The sequence below is a fragment of the Rhinatrema bivittatum genome, chromosome 17 (assembly GCF_901001135.1).
Source record: "Rhinatrema bivittatum chromosome 17, aRhiBiv1.1, whole genome shotgun sequence".
Classification (NCBI taxonomy): Eukaryota; Metazoa; Chordata; class Amphibia; order Gymnophiona; family Rhinatrematidae; genus Rhinatrema; species Rhinatrema bivittatum.
In genome coordinates, this window is record NC_042631.1 from 19,498,964 (window position 1) to 19,516,378 (window position 17,415).

Sequence of the window (17,415 nt, forward strand, 5' to 3'; positions counted from 1 at the left end):
AGGTTTGGTCGGCTCCAGCGTTACTCTTGCACTTAGCCAGTTAGCAGTGGTCCCTGGAAGAGCATTCATGACCCATAACACCCAACCGCCCCCCCCCCCTCCCCCAACAGCCTTGTTTGCTCCTGGCAGCAGACGCTTCAGCCAGTCACCGAAATCCCGCATTGTGCTGTGTCAGACTGCAACGCAGGCCCATGCCCTCCGCCTTCTGTTTCAAATGATTTGTATAGTCCTCAACGCTCTTCCTTTTTTTTTTTTTAAACAATTCTTATTTATAGAGTGCTTTTGATAGCAGAGCCCTTGGACTATAGACAGCACTTCATTTGAGTCATCCAAAGAATTTTTTTACCCCCCACAGGCACAAAAAGGGGAAAGGTTATTTTGAGTAAGGCCAAAAAGCCTGTCCTCTATCTGCATGAGAGTGTTCGTGATTGGGATGAATGCAAATGCTGCGTTCCCTGCTTGGGCTGCTGACAGGCTGCTTCCCGTGACATCTTGAAATGGTTTTCTCCCATGCAGTGGGAACCATTAAGCCCAAATACTTGAGTGAGTCACAGGAAGATAAGGCCCGGGAACTCATCCTGGTTTCAGTGGTGGGGCATGACGCTCAATTCGATCTTGGAAAACGCAGTCTAATGCTTTAACCCTGATTCTGTAGCTCTGGCAGGAGCAGGGCCCTTTGCTGCTCTGGGATTTATTCTGCTCGTCACCTTCCAATCACCCATCAGATCCCTCCCCACCCATCTAATCACTGGAATGCCTTTTAGGACTCACTCACTACAGCCACAAACTCTATTTCCTGCTAATGTCACCTTTTGCTCATTTGAATTCTCACCTGAAGAAGAGAGGAGTAGTTCTTGAAAGCTCGTCAAGATATTTATGTTGGGGAATTACTGAAGGGTTCTTGGGCATTGCGTGGATTAAAGCAGGACCCAGTAGACACGTTTACTTTCTGGCCCTGTGCTTTTCTATCCGGTCTAGGAAAGGATAAATCTCCTACCACTATCCTAGATTTTGCAAGGACCACTTGTCACACACAGCACTCCCACTGTGCCCTGTCCTTACCTTTTTCCTTCAGTGACGCAGCAGCCATCCCATCAGGGACTCTCAGGGAACCCCCTGCGTAGTAGGCTTTGTCTCCCTTTTAGTGGAAAAAATTATTAAAAGTATATTTTGCTTTCTTTTTATCACCGTGTATCTGACTTTGAGAAGGGATTGCTTATCATAAAGCTGCACTTCAGCCAGGGCCAAAATACACAAGATCTTGCAGCCCCCTTCCTCTGTTTATTCAGGTTTAAACTGTGACATCTTCATTCTTCTAAAGGAAATGAGAGGGAGGGAGTCTCTCTCCTCCCCCTGCCACCCACTCTCTCTCTACGTGAATCTATCCTGAGTTCTCCCTGCGTTGTGAGGGCTCAGTACTTCCATTTCTTTTTGGCCTCTGGAGGGTAAACAGAGTGAAAAAGTCAAATACCGACTGTCATAAAAGCAGATATTCAGAAGGAATTCAGCAAAGAAAAAAAAATCCCCAAGATGTTTGACCACAGGCTCATAAAATGATTCTCAGAGCAGACAGGAGGAAGATCCACCATTTGCCCAATAACAGAGGAACGGGCATCAGTGGTGGCAGTGCATGCAAATCTATCTCATGAATATTCATTAGGGATATCCTGGTCTGTTTGTGGCCCCGGAGGATTGGGAGTGAATACCTCTGCCCTAGCTGGTCAAGTTTTCAGGATGTCCCTCATGTGTATGAGATTGCTCTGCACCACCTCTGTTGTATGCAAATATATTTCATGCATTATTCATGAGGGATATCCTGAAAACAGGATGGGCTGGGGCTTTCCGAGGCCATGTTTAAGAGGCACTGATCTAGAGGAAGAAATAAAATGCAGTGCTGTCATTTGTGTGTGGGGACTGAGTTACAGGCAGTTGTTTGTTTTTTTTCTTAAGAACACAAGAAATTGCCATGCGGGGTCAGACCAAGGGTCCACCAAGCCCAGCATCCTGTTTCCAACAGAGGCCAAAACCAGGCCACAAGAACCTGGCAATTACCCAAACACTAAGAAGATCCCATGCTACTGATGCAATTAATAGCCGTGACTATTCCCTAAATAAACTTGAGCAATAGCCGTTACTGGACTTCTCCAAGAACTTGTTTGATCTGAGATCATGGTGGGTGCATGTCTGTTGTATTTTCTCCATCCAGTTCCACACGGGCGGTGATATGCAGTGCTGTGCTCCCACTTTCTCATTGTGGGGCTTGCATCGGCTCTGCTTCACCCAATAAGATGTAACAAGGGGCTCCTGGATGCCCCCTCCAAGACATCACTAGTGACATCAGAAGAGAGTCACTTTGAATAGCAGAAACTGCCTAACGAGACTGATGAAGCCCGGGGGTGGGGGCGGCCATGACGGCTGCAACCATTGCCTAGGCCACTGTGTTCCCTGGCGCCAGTCCTGGTATGTGTGGCACGGTGGTGACCTCCACATGCTGGCCGATCTATTCATCTCCCATTTGTTGTTACAGCAATACCACCAATTCACACCAGCATGGAGATGAGACATTTCTAGCGCTGAACTGCACTAAAGGAGATACCGAGAATCCATTTAAGTACACAGGGTTAGTAAACAGTCTCAGTGCTGATTTGGGGGGGGGGGGGAGGAGTTTTTTTTTTTTTTTTTAAATTTCCATTCACCCTGGCCAACGATAAAGACACTAATTGTGCCAAGCAGAAAAAGGCCATATGGCGCACTTTCAGAAGTTAGCGTGGGAGCTTCATGCTGAATTGCATTTCCTGTCCATAAGAGTCATTGAGGTTTGTTCTGAACATTCATAATCCAAGATATGGTCACAGTCGACCTCTATGCACTGCTGGAAGACACCATTATGGTCGCCCTTCGTTGGAACTCCTCCATCCTGTCGCTATGGGCTAAACTGCTTACATCGTGAGTAAAGCTCTCCCCACTGTTCCTGGGCCGCTCATTGCAGTAATGGTCCCAAGCCAAGGAGCCAGGCCCCCGGCGATCCTTCTAGAAACCTGTATCATGGGTCCTAACTCCGACCACCAAGGGCTGTCCCCCTGGCTTCCCTCCTCCCTAGAGGCCGTGAACGAGGTCTCTGCTGTATTCTCATCTCAACCCTGCCTGGGGGGTGAGGGAAGACTCAAGTTGGGGACTGAACCAGAGCTCCTTCCGCATTTTCTGCACTGCCCCTGAGGCACCCGATTGGCCTGTGGGGCCGTTCTTATTAACCTCCGCACTGTACAACCCTTCTGTGCATGGGACGTGAGGCCTGCGTGCGTTTTTCTTACAACAGGCTAGGGCTTTAGTTCTAACGTGGCTTCTGCATTGGCTTTGAGAGCGGCTGCACAGGACTCAGGAGAAGAGCTTCTTAAAGCAGCTTTTGCTGAGGCCCCCAGGTTAAGTGCCTGAAGTTAACTTCTTCTTTGCAAAGCCTTTCCAACGTGTCCGCTGCAAACCCCAAACCACTCAACAGAATTTTCTGGCAAAAAACCTCCTGACATTTAATCTATCGTGTTCCTGTTTCTACAACTGCACCTAATTAAATAAATACCATGGAGGCATGCACGCTTGCTGGCCAAAATAAAAAGTGAAATTCTGCCAATTTTAATTTATAATCTTTCACCCTAACAGAGGCTTAAGTTTGCATTTCTGACTAAAGACTGGAATGACGATCACGAGTAACTTCTGTGGAAAGTTTTCCCATTAAGATTTAAGCTCATTTTTCATACTATTGACTATTCTTCCATGTATTTTAAGCCCACTTTTGTTTTTTTACCCGACCTCTTCCAGTGTGTCTATTCTGTTATGTAAATTTGTTTTTGGGGGTGTTTTTTTTTTTTTTAATTTTATCTGCAGCTGAGCATGTTTTTCCCTTGCTAATAAAAAATAATTGCAAAGAACTGGTCCTTGCACCAAGTCCTCAGATATCCCGTGGGTCAGTCTCATTAGCCCGTTCCTGATATTCAAAGTCACTTTACTTTCACCAGAGTCAAACCCACTGACCACCACCACCACTCTGTGTCCTGCCGCTCAACGAGCCCCTCGATCAATTTACAACTTTGAGTCCAGTCAAAAGCTTTTCAACCTGTGGGGGCTGATCCTGAGTGACGCCACCAGAATGCAAATCAGCAATGATGTATGGAAGTACCTGTGTCATTAAAGTAAAAAAAAAAAAAAAATTCCAGTTTGTATGCGTGGAGAAGCAATGTGCTGCTTTTAACAGCCTCCTGTGCATTGACTAGTACAAGATGTGCCTGGCAAGGAGTTGTGCGAAAAGAGGTTTTGGCTTTAGGAAATATATTGAAATCATATTGGATTTCCTAGGTTCATCTTAATTTATGCAAAAAAAAAATAATCATAGTCTAGACAAGGCTAAGTTCGAGAGCTGTTAAAGGTGCTGGAACTAGAAGCAATTTCCCATTAAAAGCTAATCAGCTACTCTGGATGCAACTCTGGCATCATTGTAAGGGTACTGCATGTCAATAAGAATTTTTTTTTTTTTTAATTTTGGGTTTGTTTTTCCATACTGATCAGCAACTTTTGCCATCTGCAGCAAGGAACAGCAAAGTATTTAGAAAATAATATGCCTAGTGGAATCATTTGTCAGGGAAAAAATGAGCTCCGAGACTAATTCTCTGAGGGGTTGACATGCATGCTAAAAATAACTTTTTTTTTTTTCTTGGGTTGAGTAATATGTGAATGAAAAAATGTAGAACAGCAGTTATGAATGTTTCATTATTCTCTGAAATCACACTTCGTAGCACGCTTTGAAGATACGGTCTCCTGCTGTTTTGTGCCGCTATTCCCTCATGAGCCTTACTTCAATCTGGTGTAGATTAGCAGCACATTTGTATTTTGCATAGTGATTTTCATGTTTACAATTATCATGAGAAACAGTAAGATAATGCAGTGATGAGGCAGAACAGTAGAGGGAGAGGTAGAATACAAGGCAGTGCAAAGCTTTCCATGGGGGCTCTGGTGATTAGAGGAAAAAAAAGATTAAAACTAAGGAAACATTGAGTTTTTTCATCAACTTGGATTGGAAAATGGTGGGAGAGTGGCAGAGTATTTTATATTTTAGGGGAGGGGGAGAAAACTGTTCAGCCAGGAAAAGAGAGAATGAAGGACTGGAGCAGTCTGGAGGGCAGGAGAGCAGCCAGCAGTAGTCCCACGGCAGATTTTAAAGAGCAGTAGGATGAAATCCTACTGGCTCATGAAAGGGTGGCGAAGCCAAATAAGCTTTCTTAAAGGGTGGACTAAAGGGGATCATGGGTTGTTGTTTTTTTTTCCTCTCACATGAATAATCGAGCAGCAGTATTTTGGACTTGCTAATGTCTAGAGAGGTGGAAAGTAATAGAAAGTAAGAGAGCTGCAGTGTGGAGATTGGAAGGACAAAAAAGACATGAATAAGATTACAGCAGGGTGAGGGTAAAGAGTGAGCCACATGTGAGCCATGAAATCAAGGAGAAGTTTAGAGGCAGTTTTTGCAGGTCAGTGATATGCAAGTGAGAAAAAGCTAGCTGAGGCCCAAGGAAACCAAGCTGTGGTAACCCAAGCGGTAGCAGCTTAGAAACAGCCAGAGAAAACAGGAGGAGGACTCTGGCTGTTCCTTAAGTGCAGTCTACTTACAGTGGGAAAACAAACTCAAAAGCAACTAGTATAGCACACTTTAATCTTCAGGACTCAAAACAATTGTCAGCCCACCTTAACTTCAAGTATTTCCTAGTCCATTAAACATTAACAGGTACTGGCATACAGTGGGTCTCTTCCTGGGGCCTGTCTATCCCTTTCAGGCCCTGAGTTCTTACATTCTGGTAAGGGGCTCATCCCTTCATCCAGGATTCACTGTATGTCTGAATTTTAAGGAGGACCGGGTGAGACATCTGTCTTTTAAGCTAGTCTGAGGGAGTTTTCTATAGACTCCCTCGCACAAGCATACAGATGGGGTGGTAGCAGATGTGGATGCAATGCACTTTCTGTCACCATGCTAAAGATTCAAAACATAATATCTGTTTGTGGCCTAAGCTTTCTGTGCCATTTTTAAAAGTATCAGTTACTGCATTGGTCTGAGTCATTTTCAAAGCCCCTGTTGTTGTCTGCAATGATTCTCTGTAATATTTCTGTAACTGGAAACATCATCAAATATAAATCTACTAATCAGGCTGTTTTATTCCTCAAGGAATGTATTATTGATGAAGACTGTGATGATGGGAAATACTGCCAGCTTGCTAGCTTTGAATATAAATGTTTGAAATGCAAAACCCAAGATGCTGTAAGTACTGCAAATTTTGTAACAAACTTGCCCTTTTAAACTATGATGCTCTCTCATGTTTAGTCATTGATAAAAGCTTTGAGAGCATTGATTGACTTGTATCCTAAAAAAAAATACGGATATACATTTGTTTTTAATGAAATAGGTAAATTTTGTTGCCATTGTCTATTTCATCTTGTTTCGGGAGCATCACGAAACGAAAAAAAAAAATTAGTATTTTCTGTTAGTGCACACTAACAGAACTTACTGCGCCCTAACATGTAGTTCGTGTGCAGTAGGTCCCATTAGTGTGCACTAACTATAGTTTTCCTATTTACAGACTTAGGCCTGGATTTTCTAAGTTTGCAGGACTTAGAAAATCCGGCAGTAATGGGGGCGGGGGGGCGAAAGCTGGCAGCGATCGCACCACCGCGGTGTGATCGCTGCCGGCTTTCACAAACCAATAGCGCCACTGTGCAAGGTGGTGCTATTAGCCGCGTTACTGATTGTGATAAGGCTCCTTACCTTTTCGCCATCAGCGATGTCTTCACGGCGTCTGCCCCAATGTCGCCCCGATTCCTCCCATGCTGATGCGGATGCCACCCAGAACCCACCTTGATCTAGGTATCGCACACGAAAAGGGACTTTTCGCGTGTGTTACCTTTGGAAAATGACCCCCCCTTAGTGCGCACTAATGGCACTTAATGCACACTAGAAATGTTACCAATAAGTTAAAAAGTGTCAATTGGGGAACAGTTTGTTAGCTAGAGGTATTCTGCATTCCCTTTAGCTGTCTCCTTAGTTACTTGTTTGTGTTGCCAAGGTTGCAAGGTGGTATTTGTGGGGGGATAGCCAGTGCCTGGTGACAAACGTAAACAAACAAGTAATATAAAAATACCATCAAGTTCTAGTCAGAATAAGCAAAAGTATGTAATGCAAATGCATATTTTAAAATTTGCCAATCACTTTGTATTTTAGGAAAGGGGCCCTGGCATTTTAGGATATGCACCCAAGTCACTTCCCCTCTCACCAGTCAATTGGTAGATTGTAAATATACATTTGCATTACATGCTTTTGCTTACTAGAACTTGATTGTATTATTACATCACTTGTTGTTTATACTTATAACCAGGCACTAGCTATCCCCCCACAAATACCACCTTGCAACCTTGGCAACACAAACAAGTAACTAAGGAGATAGCCAATGGGAATGCAAAACATACTCTAGCTAATTAACTGCTCCAAAATTGACACTTTTTAACTTATTGGTAACATTTCTAGTTAGCGCACACTCACGGGACTTAGTGTGTGCTAACTCCAAAAGTAGGGAAGCATGAAATAAATACCTGTCAAACCATTTTAAAAATGAAGTCTAACAGATAACGACCCAAAAGGAAAACACAAACAAAAAAAATCAGTGCACATCCCTACCAAATAGGTAGTTCCATGCATGTATGGGAAGTACTGTAAATTGATGAATTTATTTAACTGATTTATATTACACCGATCTATAAATCTTGGCAGATTACAACTTAGTTACATAGCTGAATTGGTCTTAATTTGTATGTTAACTCACAAATAAGAATCAGTTAACTTATGTTAAAACTTCATAAAAATGCATCTTCTCACAAAATAAATGCATTTATGTTAAGCCGTCATTGTTGTGAAATTAATGCCTAACATTACTTTAGAAATAATTGCAAGTTTACAGCCCACTCCTTGTTACAGTGGTGCATCACCTAGATGGCGAAAGAGCTTGGCAGCATGAGGAGCTTCCGTAGAGACAAGTGTAGGGCGATAGACCTCGGCAGGCCCAGATCTGGGCACAAGCAATTGCCTAGGGCATCAGATTTTGAAAGCGCCAAATCCCAGGACCATGCGCTTCGAAGGGGCACCGCAATCGCACTCTGGCTGCTCTCACCACTCTGCTCCCCTGCCCTCCAGTCCTGCTGGGAGAGGGCGCAAACTCTGGCCCTGCAGTTTGGTCATGGGTAATGAATGAGTGCTGGGCGGTGAAGCAATAGGTAACACCGTGGCAGCAGTGATGAGGGTGGTGGTGGTAGCAGGGACTGGAGTGAAAAAAAAAAGGTGGCCCTCCAATCTGTCTGCTCTCCTCTTCTTCATAACATTTTCATTGCCCCAGTCCTTATCTTGATCCATCTTCTACTCTCTCTTTATTTCCTCTCCAGCACCTGTTTAATTAAATTGCAATTCCGTCTCTTCCCTTCTCTCCCTATCCTTCCTCTCAGCCCTGTATCTTCCTCTGCCTCTCCAATGCTCCTCTTCCTTTCTCACTAGATTCTTCTTTCTCTTCCTCCCTATTGGCCCCAAGGTTTTTTACCCCTCTCTACCATCTTTCATGTGTACATTTGCTCCCTCAGATTGTTGCAATGAGAGCAGTGACAAAGAGTGCACTGGGTACCTCATGAGTGCATTGTGCCAGTCCCTACAATGACTTGTTTGACTTTTATTTCTAGTGGGACGATTTGCTACTGCTTCACTTTATCCCCTACCGTAACTAACTGATTGCAGTCAGTTTTTTGCTGAAATCAAATATAACTAAAAAAGGACGTGGTCTTGGTCACATGATCTGCTCTCGTTTACTGCCTGCATGAATCTGGTGTGCTAAAAGCCTGGCTCGGTCCTCAAAAACCTTCAATAGGTCAAGTTAACCAAAATATTCAAATTGACCGGATTATTACAGCAAAGGCATCCAAATATCTCTCATGAACATTCACTGTGGCATCCTGAAAGTCAACATTATTGAGGATTCTAGAGTATTGGATTTGGGGAACCACTGCTATGCTTTCAAAAGCAAGATCTGGTAACTTTTCTGGCTGAGAGAATGGATGAGCAACTGGTGCTTGTTCCTTCAATCTCCTGAGATGGGGAGGAAAGATGGTAGAATCAGGTTCTGGAAAATAGTTGCCCATTCTGTGGACAGAGGTTTAGGTGCTTATTTTTTTTAATACCTTCTTCCCAATTTAGAACAACAAGTATGTTTTATATTTGATGTCTCTTTCCTGCTTTAAGGCCCTGGCCTCGTGTGCTGAGACATATTAAATTTTCCACATCTGACTTAACACGGTTTTCCAGGACAGTATCCACCTCCTGTTTCACAGCGATGCAGTGCAGCGATCCATTGCATTAACTTGTAAATCTGTCTTGGTTTGAATGTTATTTCCTGCTTTCACACCAGCAAATGTGTAACTTCCCCTCCCCCTCCCCCTTATTTTTATGTGCAGTGTTCTCGAGATGGTGAATGCTGTGGAGCCCAGCTCTGCGTGTGGGGTCAGTGCACTAAAGCAGTTTCCAAAGGAGAGAATGGGACCATTTGTGAAAGTCAGCGTGACTGCAGCCCTGGACTCTGCTGTGCTTTTCAAACAAGTAAAACCATTCTCGCCAAACTTTCTCTGTCGCCAGCTCACTTGTTTTATTCTTCTATGGGGGTTTTTCTGTCCTTGTTGAATGTTTCGCTGAGTAATTAGACAGTGAAGCTAAACTCTGTTTTCGACTTCAGGTATGCAGATCGACCCACTTCTTAACTTCCAAAACAATTGATTTATAGAATTAGATAAACAAAGAACTCAGTGTAAGATGAAATGGAATTAAGAATAATTGTGCACAAGCTCTTGGCTTGCTACAGCTGTGAGGAGTCTCTCGGAGCACTTTCCTTCACCTTCAGGGCTCTCACAGGAGATGGCTGCCTGTGTGAAATTTAGGTTTCTCTGCTAGAGGAAAGCAATTTCTGCAGGATGCGCTGGGGTTGCCAGAGGGCAACAATTGATGGGTCGTATACCAGTCAGCTTTTCAGGATAAACCTAATGAATATGCATGAAATACGATTGCATATACATTAGGGGTGTGCATTCGGTCCCTACGTATTGATAATCTGCAACAGATGTGGCCGTATTTGTGGGGAAGGGGAAGCGAAATGTATCGCGATTCCCCACGAATACACGAATCTTCACCGAATTATTCGGCTGCCTAAAGAAACCAATTTAAACAAACCCCCCCCCCCCCCCAAGACTTACCAGAACTCCCTGATGGTCCAGCGGGGGGCCAGGAGCCATCCCCTGCACTCACACCCTCAGTACTGGTTTCAAAATGGTGCCGATAGCCTTTGACCTACTATGTCACAGGGGCTACCGGTGCCATTGGTCAGCCCCTGTCACATGGCCATCGGCGCCATCTTGTGCTCCTACCATGTGACAGGGGCTGACCAATGGCACCGGTAGCCCCTGTGACATGGTATGGGCAAAGGCTATCGGCGCCATTTTGATTACTGGCAGCCGACCGTCCCGGACCCCTGCTAGACCACCAGGGAGTTTTGGTAAGTCTTGGGGAGGTCAGGAGGGTGGGGGGGTTGAATTTAATTTTAGCAGGGAAATGGACGTATTAATGGATTTGGGCGCCATACGGCCGAATGCAACGTATCCGCCCGACAAATCCGAATCCAGAGTATGGCATCCCTCTGCACATCCCTAATCTACATGCTCCCTGAACTGTATTCAGATCTATCTCACGCATACTCATTAGGGTTATCCTGAAAAGCATCCTAGTTTGCAGCTCTTGAGGAGCAAACACTCCTGATCTATTGGATCAAAGGTTACATGCCCTTGCAGTGTAACAGTTAATGCAACCACAGGCCACAGGGAGGCAATATTAGAAAAAAATGTTATAAGTAGTGAAACTGTGGCTGGATATTTGTAAATAAATTGAGTAGACCATTGTCATATCAGTCACGTAGCTTGATGTTGCAGATACTCTGAAACGTAGTTTTTTAGCATATTCAGAAGTGCATGGTGTGCAAACTCATGTTTGTCAAGCTTTTTCTAAAAAAAAAACAACAAACAAACAAAAAAAAAAAAAGGTAGGCACTTTCGATTGTGTGGTATTCTGAAGATTTCCTTATCGCACTTCCTGTACAAAGCTTGCATGCTCTGTACCACACAGTTCTCTATGGGTTTTATAGAAAATTGGATCTTGCAGAGGTTGTGATCCCTTTTTGGATAACCATAACAATTATTCAGAAAAGATGCGATACATGTGTTGTGGGTTCGTTCGGGGTCTGCTAGTATTTGTATTTGCCCTGTGGTCTGTATTAGTGAACTGACTAAGAAAAATAACACTCACTATGTCTTAGGTAAAAATCAATCATTCCCCATTCACTCCAAGCATAAAAACAATCCTAAAATACTGTGTGCAATGCGCTTCACACAGAACAATTATTGTGCAAGAAACCTACTACATTTGTTTCATGTATTGAAACAAACAATGAAGCATGTAACAAATGTAGTAGGTTTCTTGCACAATAATTGTTCTGTGTGAAGCGCATTGCACACAGTATTTTAGGATTGTTTTTATGCTTGGAGTGAATGGGGAATGATTGATTAGGGTTCATGAGTATGGATTTTGTTCTCTGGTAGCTTTTTAGTATTGGAATGGTGATAGAGAGATTTTTTGACCTTGTATAATAAAGCATGTAATAATATAAATTCAAATTTATCAACATAGGAGTGGTATTACTTTCCCAACTATAGGGTTCATTTATGTATGTTCTACTGCATATCCACACAATACTAACCAATTGTAAAAGCCAATTTGTGTGTATCTCTCTCTCTCTCTCTCACACACACACACACACACACACACACACACACACACACACACACACACACACACACACACACACACACACACACACACACACACACACACACACACACACACACACACTTTGAGAACCCCAAGACAAAACACAATATATCAGCACAATAGGCAAAAATAATTTCTCCAACTAATAGGGTATAATTTTATACAAAGCCTAGCAGAATCTGTCACCTTTACCTGAAGGGCATCTCCTTACCCCCAGACAGTTGAATCAGCAAAGCGAGATTACACACTAATACAACATGATCTTTCCAACCTACACAGGTCCTTTTCCTCAAATGGCCACCAGGCCAAAGATTTTTTGTATTATGATACTGAGTTTGCAGTGGGGAGAAGTTGAATGGATCACCAGGGACAGGCTTATATCAGAATCCTCCCTAAATGCAGGAAACTTGTGGCACACCAGATAACAAATGTGACTTTTGCTTGCCTCTGACTGCTGATTTTGAGTGCACTGAATAGCAGGCAAAGCTTGATTCAGAACACAAGCTAACAAGTGTGAATTATTTCAGGCCAGACATTTTTGGTTTTTTGTGTAATTTTGCATGATGTCCTGGGGCTGAAAGGGAAGTTCTGTTTAAAACAAGCACAGAAGATGACAGAAGAGAAGCGGCACATAAAGAGCACAGTCTCAAACCATGAAATATGGTTTTCCACAGTGCTCTTTTGTATTCTGTACTACAGTAATACAAATCTTTTGTTGTGAGACTGGGATTTCTAGTTCAGGAAGTACTGTACACAATTTCTCATTTAATTTCAAGCCTTGTATGGTGAATCTAGCAATAAATATCAAGCAGCACAGCATGGCTTCCATGCTAGCATCATCTTAGCTAGAGGTTCTTAACCAGTGTCTTTGGGACACACCTAGACAGTCAACACCCTATGCAGGCTTCAGTCTGTTGCTGAGCAAGGCCCAAAGGTAATTCTAAAACATTACTGTGATAACATACAAACCTGTATTACTGTGATTGTTTTCGATACAGATCTTCTGTTTCCTGTATGTACTCCCTTGCCTATAGAGGGAGAATTTTGTCATGATCCCTCAAGTAAACTCCTGGATCTATTAACCTGGCAAGTGGAACCAGATGGGGTACTTGATCGTTGCCCATGTGCAAATGGGTTGAGTTGTCAGCTTCAGAGGTAAGATATACACCATGCAAATAATTTATTACAGTACATCAATGGAAAATGAATCAGCAGCAACAAAGTTAAATTAAACAGAAGACACTGTCATATGAAGAGTTTGCATGATCCTGACAGTTTTATGGGTGGCACTTACCCAAGATGTGACCCCCAGGCTAGCACAGGCCTGAAATGTTCTCTTCTTCCTGTACAGTATCCTCAGGTCTAAGAATTGCCCAAATGCGAGATTATGAAAAGAACCAAAAAGCAATCTTTAATGAATGGTGGTCCCTCTTTATCATGGTTTGTGAGTCAAACAAACCACGATTAGAAGTGTTTTGAACAAGATTTCTTGCTTTTATTTTACAGCCTAACCATTTCTGTAGTGCAATGTTCTAAGACATCCATTCTTCCTGGATTCTTTGCAGGTTGTGGTGGTTTAGGACGTGAGTCTCAAAAACTTATGTACATCCTTCATCTCTGAATACTTAAGTCAGCCCAATGATAGGTATTGCAACGTGTGAAGAGTCCCAGTTACAGTATTTCTTATGAAGGGAGAACACTAGCTAAGATAAAATAAGGCCAGAAGAAATACAAAACTTTTGAGAACTCACAGGCCTCCTCTTCGGTTTTCTTCAGGACTAATGTAGCTATTAGAATGCTGCAGTTGTACAAACTTTCATAAACATTAGGAGTTTGACTATTAAATATATTTTTGTGGAATATAAAGAATTATAAAACATTTTATTAATGCAGTTGATAAGCAGAGCCACACTTAGCCTATGGCCAATATGTTCTGGGCTACAGGCACCACTTGGGGTTGCCAACTGGCTCCAAATTTTCTGGACAGGTTGATCCAGTCCTTGTTTTAACCCATTGCATGCTGGGACTTAGTCTGATTTCCCTATTGCATTCCCTAAGAAAATCAAGACTATACCTGCAGCTAGGGGATTAAAAGCAGGACTGGAGCCAGTTGTCAACCCTAGCCCCACCCTATCCTACAGGCTGGGCAGGGACTGGAGCAGTAAGCAGAGGCTGTTCTCTGCTGAGGTCGTAAGTCTGTGCACAAATTCTTTGTGCCTATGCCGTAGGGAACAGCAGCGTTCAGTCCTGGGACCAGGTAAGGGGGAGAGTGCTGCACTGGGAACTAGAGATGAGCCTCATTTTTCTTGGTCTGGTTTCGGTTCGGGCACTTCGTGGGAAAACTCGTTTTCTTGCCAAAAATGAAACTGGAATCAGAACCCAAAACCGGAAAAACGAATAAAATAAAAAGAATCGGGGGGGGGGGGAACCCACCCCAGCCCTTAAATTTTACTTTCTTACACCCCCCCCCCCCCCCAACATCCCGATCCCTCCCCAAGACTTACTAAAAGTCCCTGGTGGTCCAGCGAGCGATCTCTCCTTCCATGCCATCGGGCCTGCTATGACTCAAAATGGTGCCGATAGCCTTGCCCTTACAATGTCACAGGGGCTGACCAATGGCCCGGTAGCCCCTGTGACATCGTAAGGGCAAGGCTATCGGCACCATTTTGAATACTGGCAGCCGACGGCCCGAGTGCAGGAGATCGCTCTGGACCTCCAGGGACTTTTGGCAAGACTGGGGGGGGGGGGGGGGGGGATGGGACACTCCTGACCTTCCCAAGACTTGCCAACAGTCCCTGGGGGTCCTGAGCGATCTCAGAAGGCGTTTGACAAAGTCCCTTGGGAGAGGCTTCTAAGAAAAAAAAGTCATGGGATAGGAGGCGATGTCCTTTCATGGATTACAAACTGGTTAAGACAGGAAACAGAGAGTAGGATTAAATGGTCAATTTTCTCAGTGGAAAAGGGTAAACAGTGGAGTACCTGTCCAAGTACAGATCCCTGAGGCGCTCCACTGTTTACCCTTTTCCACTGAGAAAATTGACCATTTAATCCTACTCTCTGTTTCTTGTCTTAACCAGTTTGTAATCCATGAAAGTCTCCCAAGCAGACTGTGTTACATTACAGGAGGACCTTGTAAGACTGGAAGATTAGGCATCCAAATGGCAGATGAAATATAATGTGGACAAGTGCAAGGTGTTGCATACAGGGGAAAAATAAACCTTGCTGTAGTTACACGATGTTAGGTTCCATAGTAGGAGCTACCACCCAGGAAAAAGGTCTAGGTATCACAGTGGATAATACTTTAAAATCGTCGGCTCAGTGTGCTGCAGCAGTCAAAAAAGCAAACATTGTTAGGAATTATTAGGAAGGGAATGGTTAATAAAATGGAAAATGTCATAATCGCTCCATGGTGAGACCGCACCTTGAATACTGTGTACAATTCTGGTCGCCGCATCTCAAAAAAGATAGCTGCGATAGAGAAGGGCAACCAAAATGATAAAGGGGATGGAACAGTTCCCTATGAGGAAAGGCTGAAGAGGTTAGGGCTGTTCAGCTTGGAGAAGAGAAGGCTGAGGGGGGATATGACAAGAGGTCTTTAAGATCATGAGAGGTCTTGAACGAGTAGATGTGACTCGGTTATTTACACTTTCGAATAATAGGACTAGGGGGCATTCCATGAAGTTAGCAAGTAGAACATTTAAGACTAATCGGAGAAAATTCTTTTTTACCCAAAGCACAATAAAGCTCTGGAATTTGTTGCCAGAGGATGTGGTTAGTGTAGCTGGGTTCAAAAAAAGTTTGGATAAGTTCTTGGAGAAGTCTATTAACAACTATTAATCAAGTTTACTTAGGGAATAGCCACTGCTATTAATTGCATCAGTAGCATGGGATCTTCTTGGTGTTTGGGTAATTGCCAGGTTCTTGTGGCCTGGTTTGGCCTCTATTGGAAACAGGATGCTGGGCTTGATGGACCCTTGGTCTGACCCAGCATGGCAATTTCTTATGTTCTTATGATAGAACACTAGTGATTTCCGAGCCTTAGAGTTGTGCAGATGAAAGATTTGTTCTTTTGTCATTCATTTTAGTACACACTTACATTTTTTAGTGCTCACAGTACTCCAGCTGTGGTATCACCCTGGAGCGATAGAGGCATTGACAGTCTCTATTTTATTCTCCATTTCTTTCCTGATAATGCCTTTCTTTTTTTTTTTAAAACCACCACTGCATAGTTATGTTGAACCAATAAGTACTACCACCTGCAAACAATCCACTCAAAAAAAAAAAAAAAAGCTGTACTGTCAGATCAAATCAGTAATCAAAAAATGCAAAGTATATTTCCAGTTACAGGACAGTATGAGCTGAGTTAAGATGCAGCATTGGACCCCATAGGCTGTAATTATCATTGCTAACACTTCATTATGAAATAATTATTTACTGTATACTGACCATTCCTCATCATTCTTCCTGTATTGACTTTTTTAGTCATGGCTTGGCATCTGTGTGTGAACAATTGCTGTTGAATGGAACGGAAGACAATGAGCTGGAAATCCCTTTGGCGATTCAGGATCTGTCCTTCCTCGATGCTCCTGATGAGCTGGACGCTGACACAATCATCCAGGAAGTGAATCAAGAATTAACAGACTTTGACAGAAGTACATCAGAACAAATGGACATCATCGAGCCCAACTTTGTTCCTGGCGTATCCTTTGAAGATGAGATTTAAATGTGTACAGAAAGATTTGCCAGACTAAATATTTTAGGAAGGTGTAGAAATGCCCTTTTGCTTGCACCGGCCATAAACATTCACTCTGCTGGACTGAAGTGCACTAAATAAGGTAATATATTTTACTTCAATGTCTATTTCCGCAGGTCTAGGCAAGTCGTCTTTTCCTCATTGCGTTTTTTATTTCTAGTTTTGAGACTATGAATTAGAAAATATTTAAAACCATTTAATGTTGTAAATTAAGCATGTGACTGAATGGATGTTGGCCATTGCCTTCCTTTAAAATGTTTCAATTAAAATTTCTCATACCATGACACTGGCAACGCTGTATGTTTATAAACAAAGACACACGTTTAATTTACAGAAATAGTGTTGACATTTAAATAATTAGTAAAATAAAACTTGAAAGTTCTGACCACTGAAATACTTATTAAATCTTTCTCATCTAGTTCCCTGGTTCTGGGGTGACATGGAACATTTTTGGTGACCCTAGCTAGGTTTCACGACAGCCCAGCTTATTTTATTTTATTTTTTTTTTGCCACTTTAAATACAGTCACTGAGCGGTTACAACTCTTGGAAATAGCACAACGTTCTTTTTGGTATGATCTCTTTCATGATGGCCTCACCCTAAATCAATGACCAGGCGTGCAGCAGAATGCACAGACTTGGAGGAATCGGACAGGAGCCGTGATGGGGATGCTTCCACAGAGCTCCTGGAACAGAAGTAAAACCACCACTTTGTTTTACATTCACCACCTT

General features: G+C 43.0%; 1 protein-coding gene across 2 annotated transcripts in view; it reads left to right on the plus strand.

Annotated features, from left to right (window-relative positions):
• The window catches only part of DKK3 (dickkopf WNT signaling pathway inhibitor 3), a 39,627-nt gene extending 22,658 nt beyond the window's left edge, over positions 1-16,969 (plus strand). For both annotated transcript variants that reach the window (XM_029582687.1, XM_029582688.1), the window contains exons 5-8: positions 6,203-6,295; positions 9,520-9,661; positions 12,931-13,087; positions 16,415-16,969. In XM_029582687.1, the coding sequence (XP_029438547.1) occupies positions 6,203-6,295; positions 9,520-9,661; positions 12,931-13,087; positions 16,415-16,655 (633 nt within the window). In that variant the 3' untranslated portion in view covers positions 16,656-16,969. The remainder of the gene's footprint in view (positions 1-6,202; positions 6,296-9,519; positions 9,662-12,930; positions 13,088-16,414) is intronic.
• Positions 16,970-17,415: the final 446 nt, after the last annotated feature.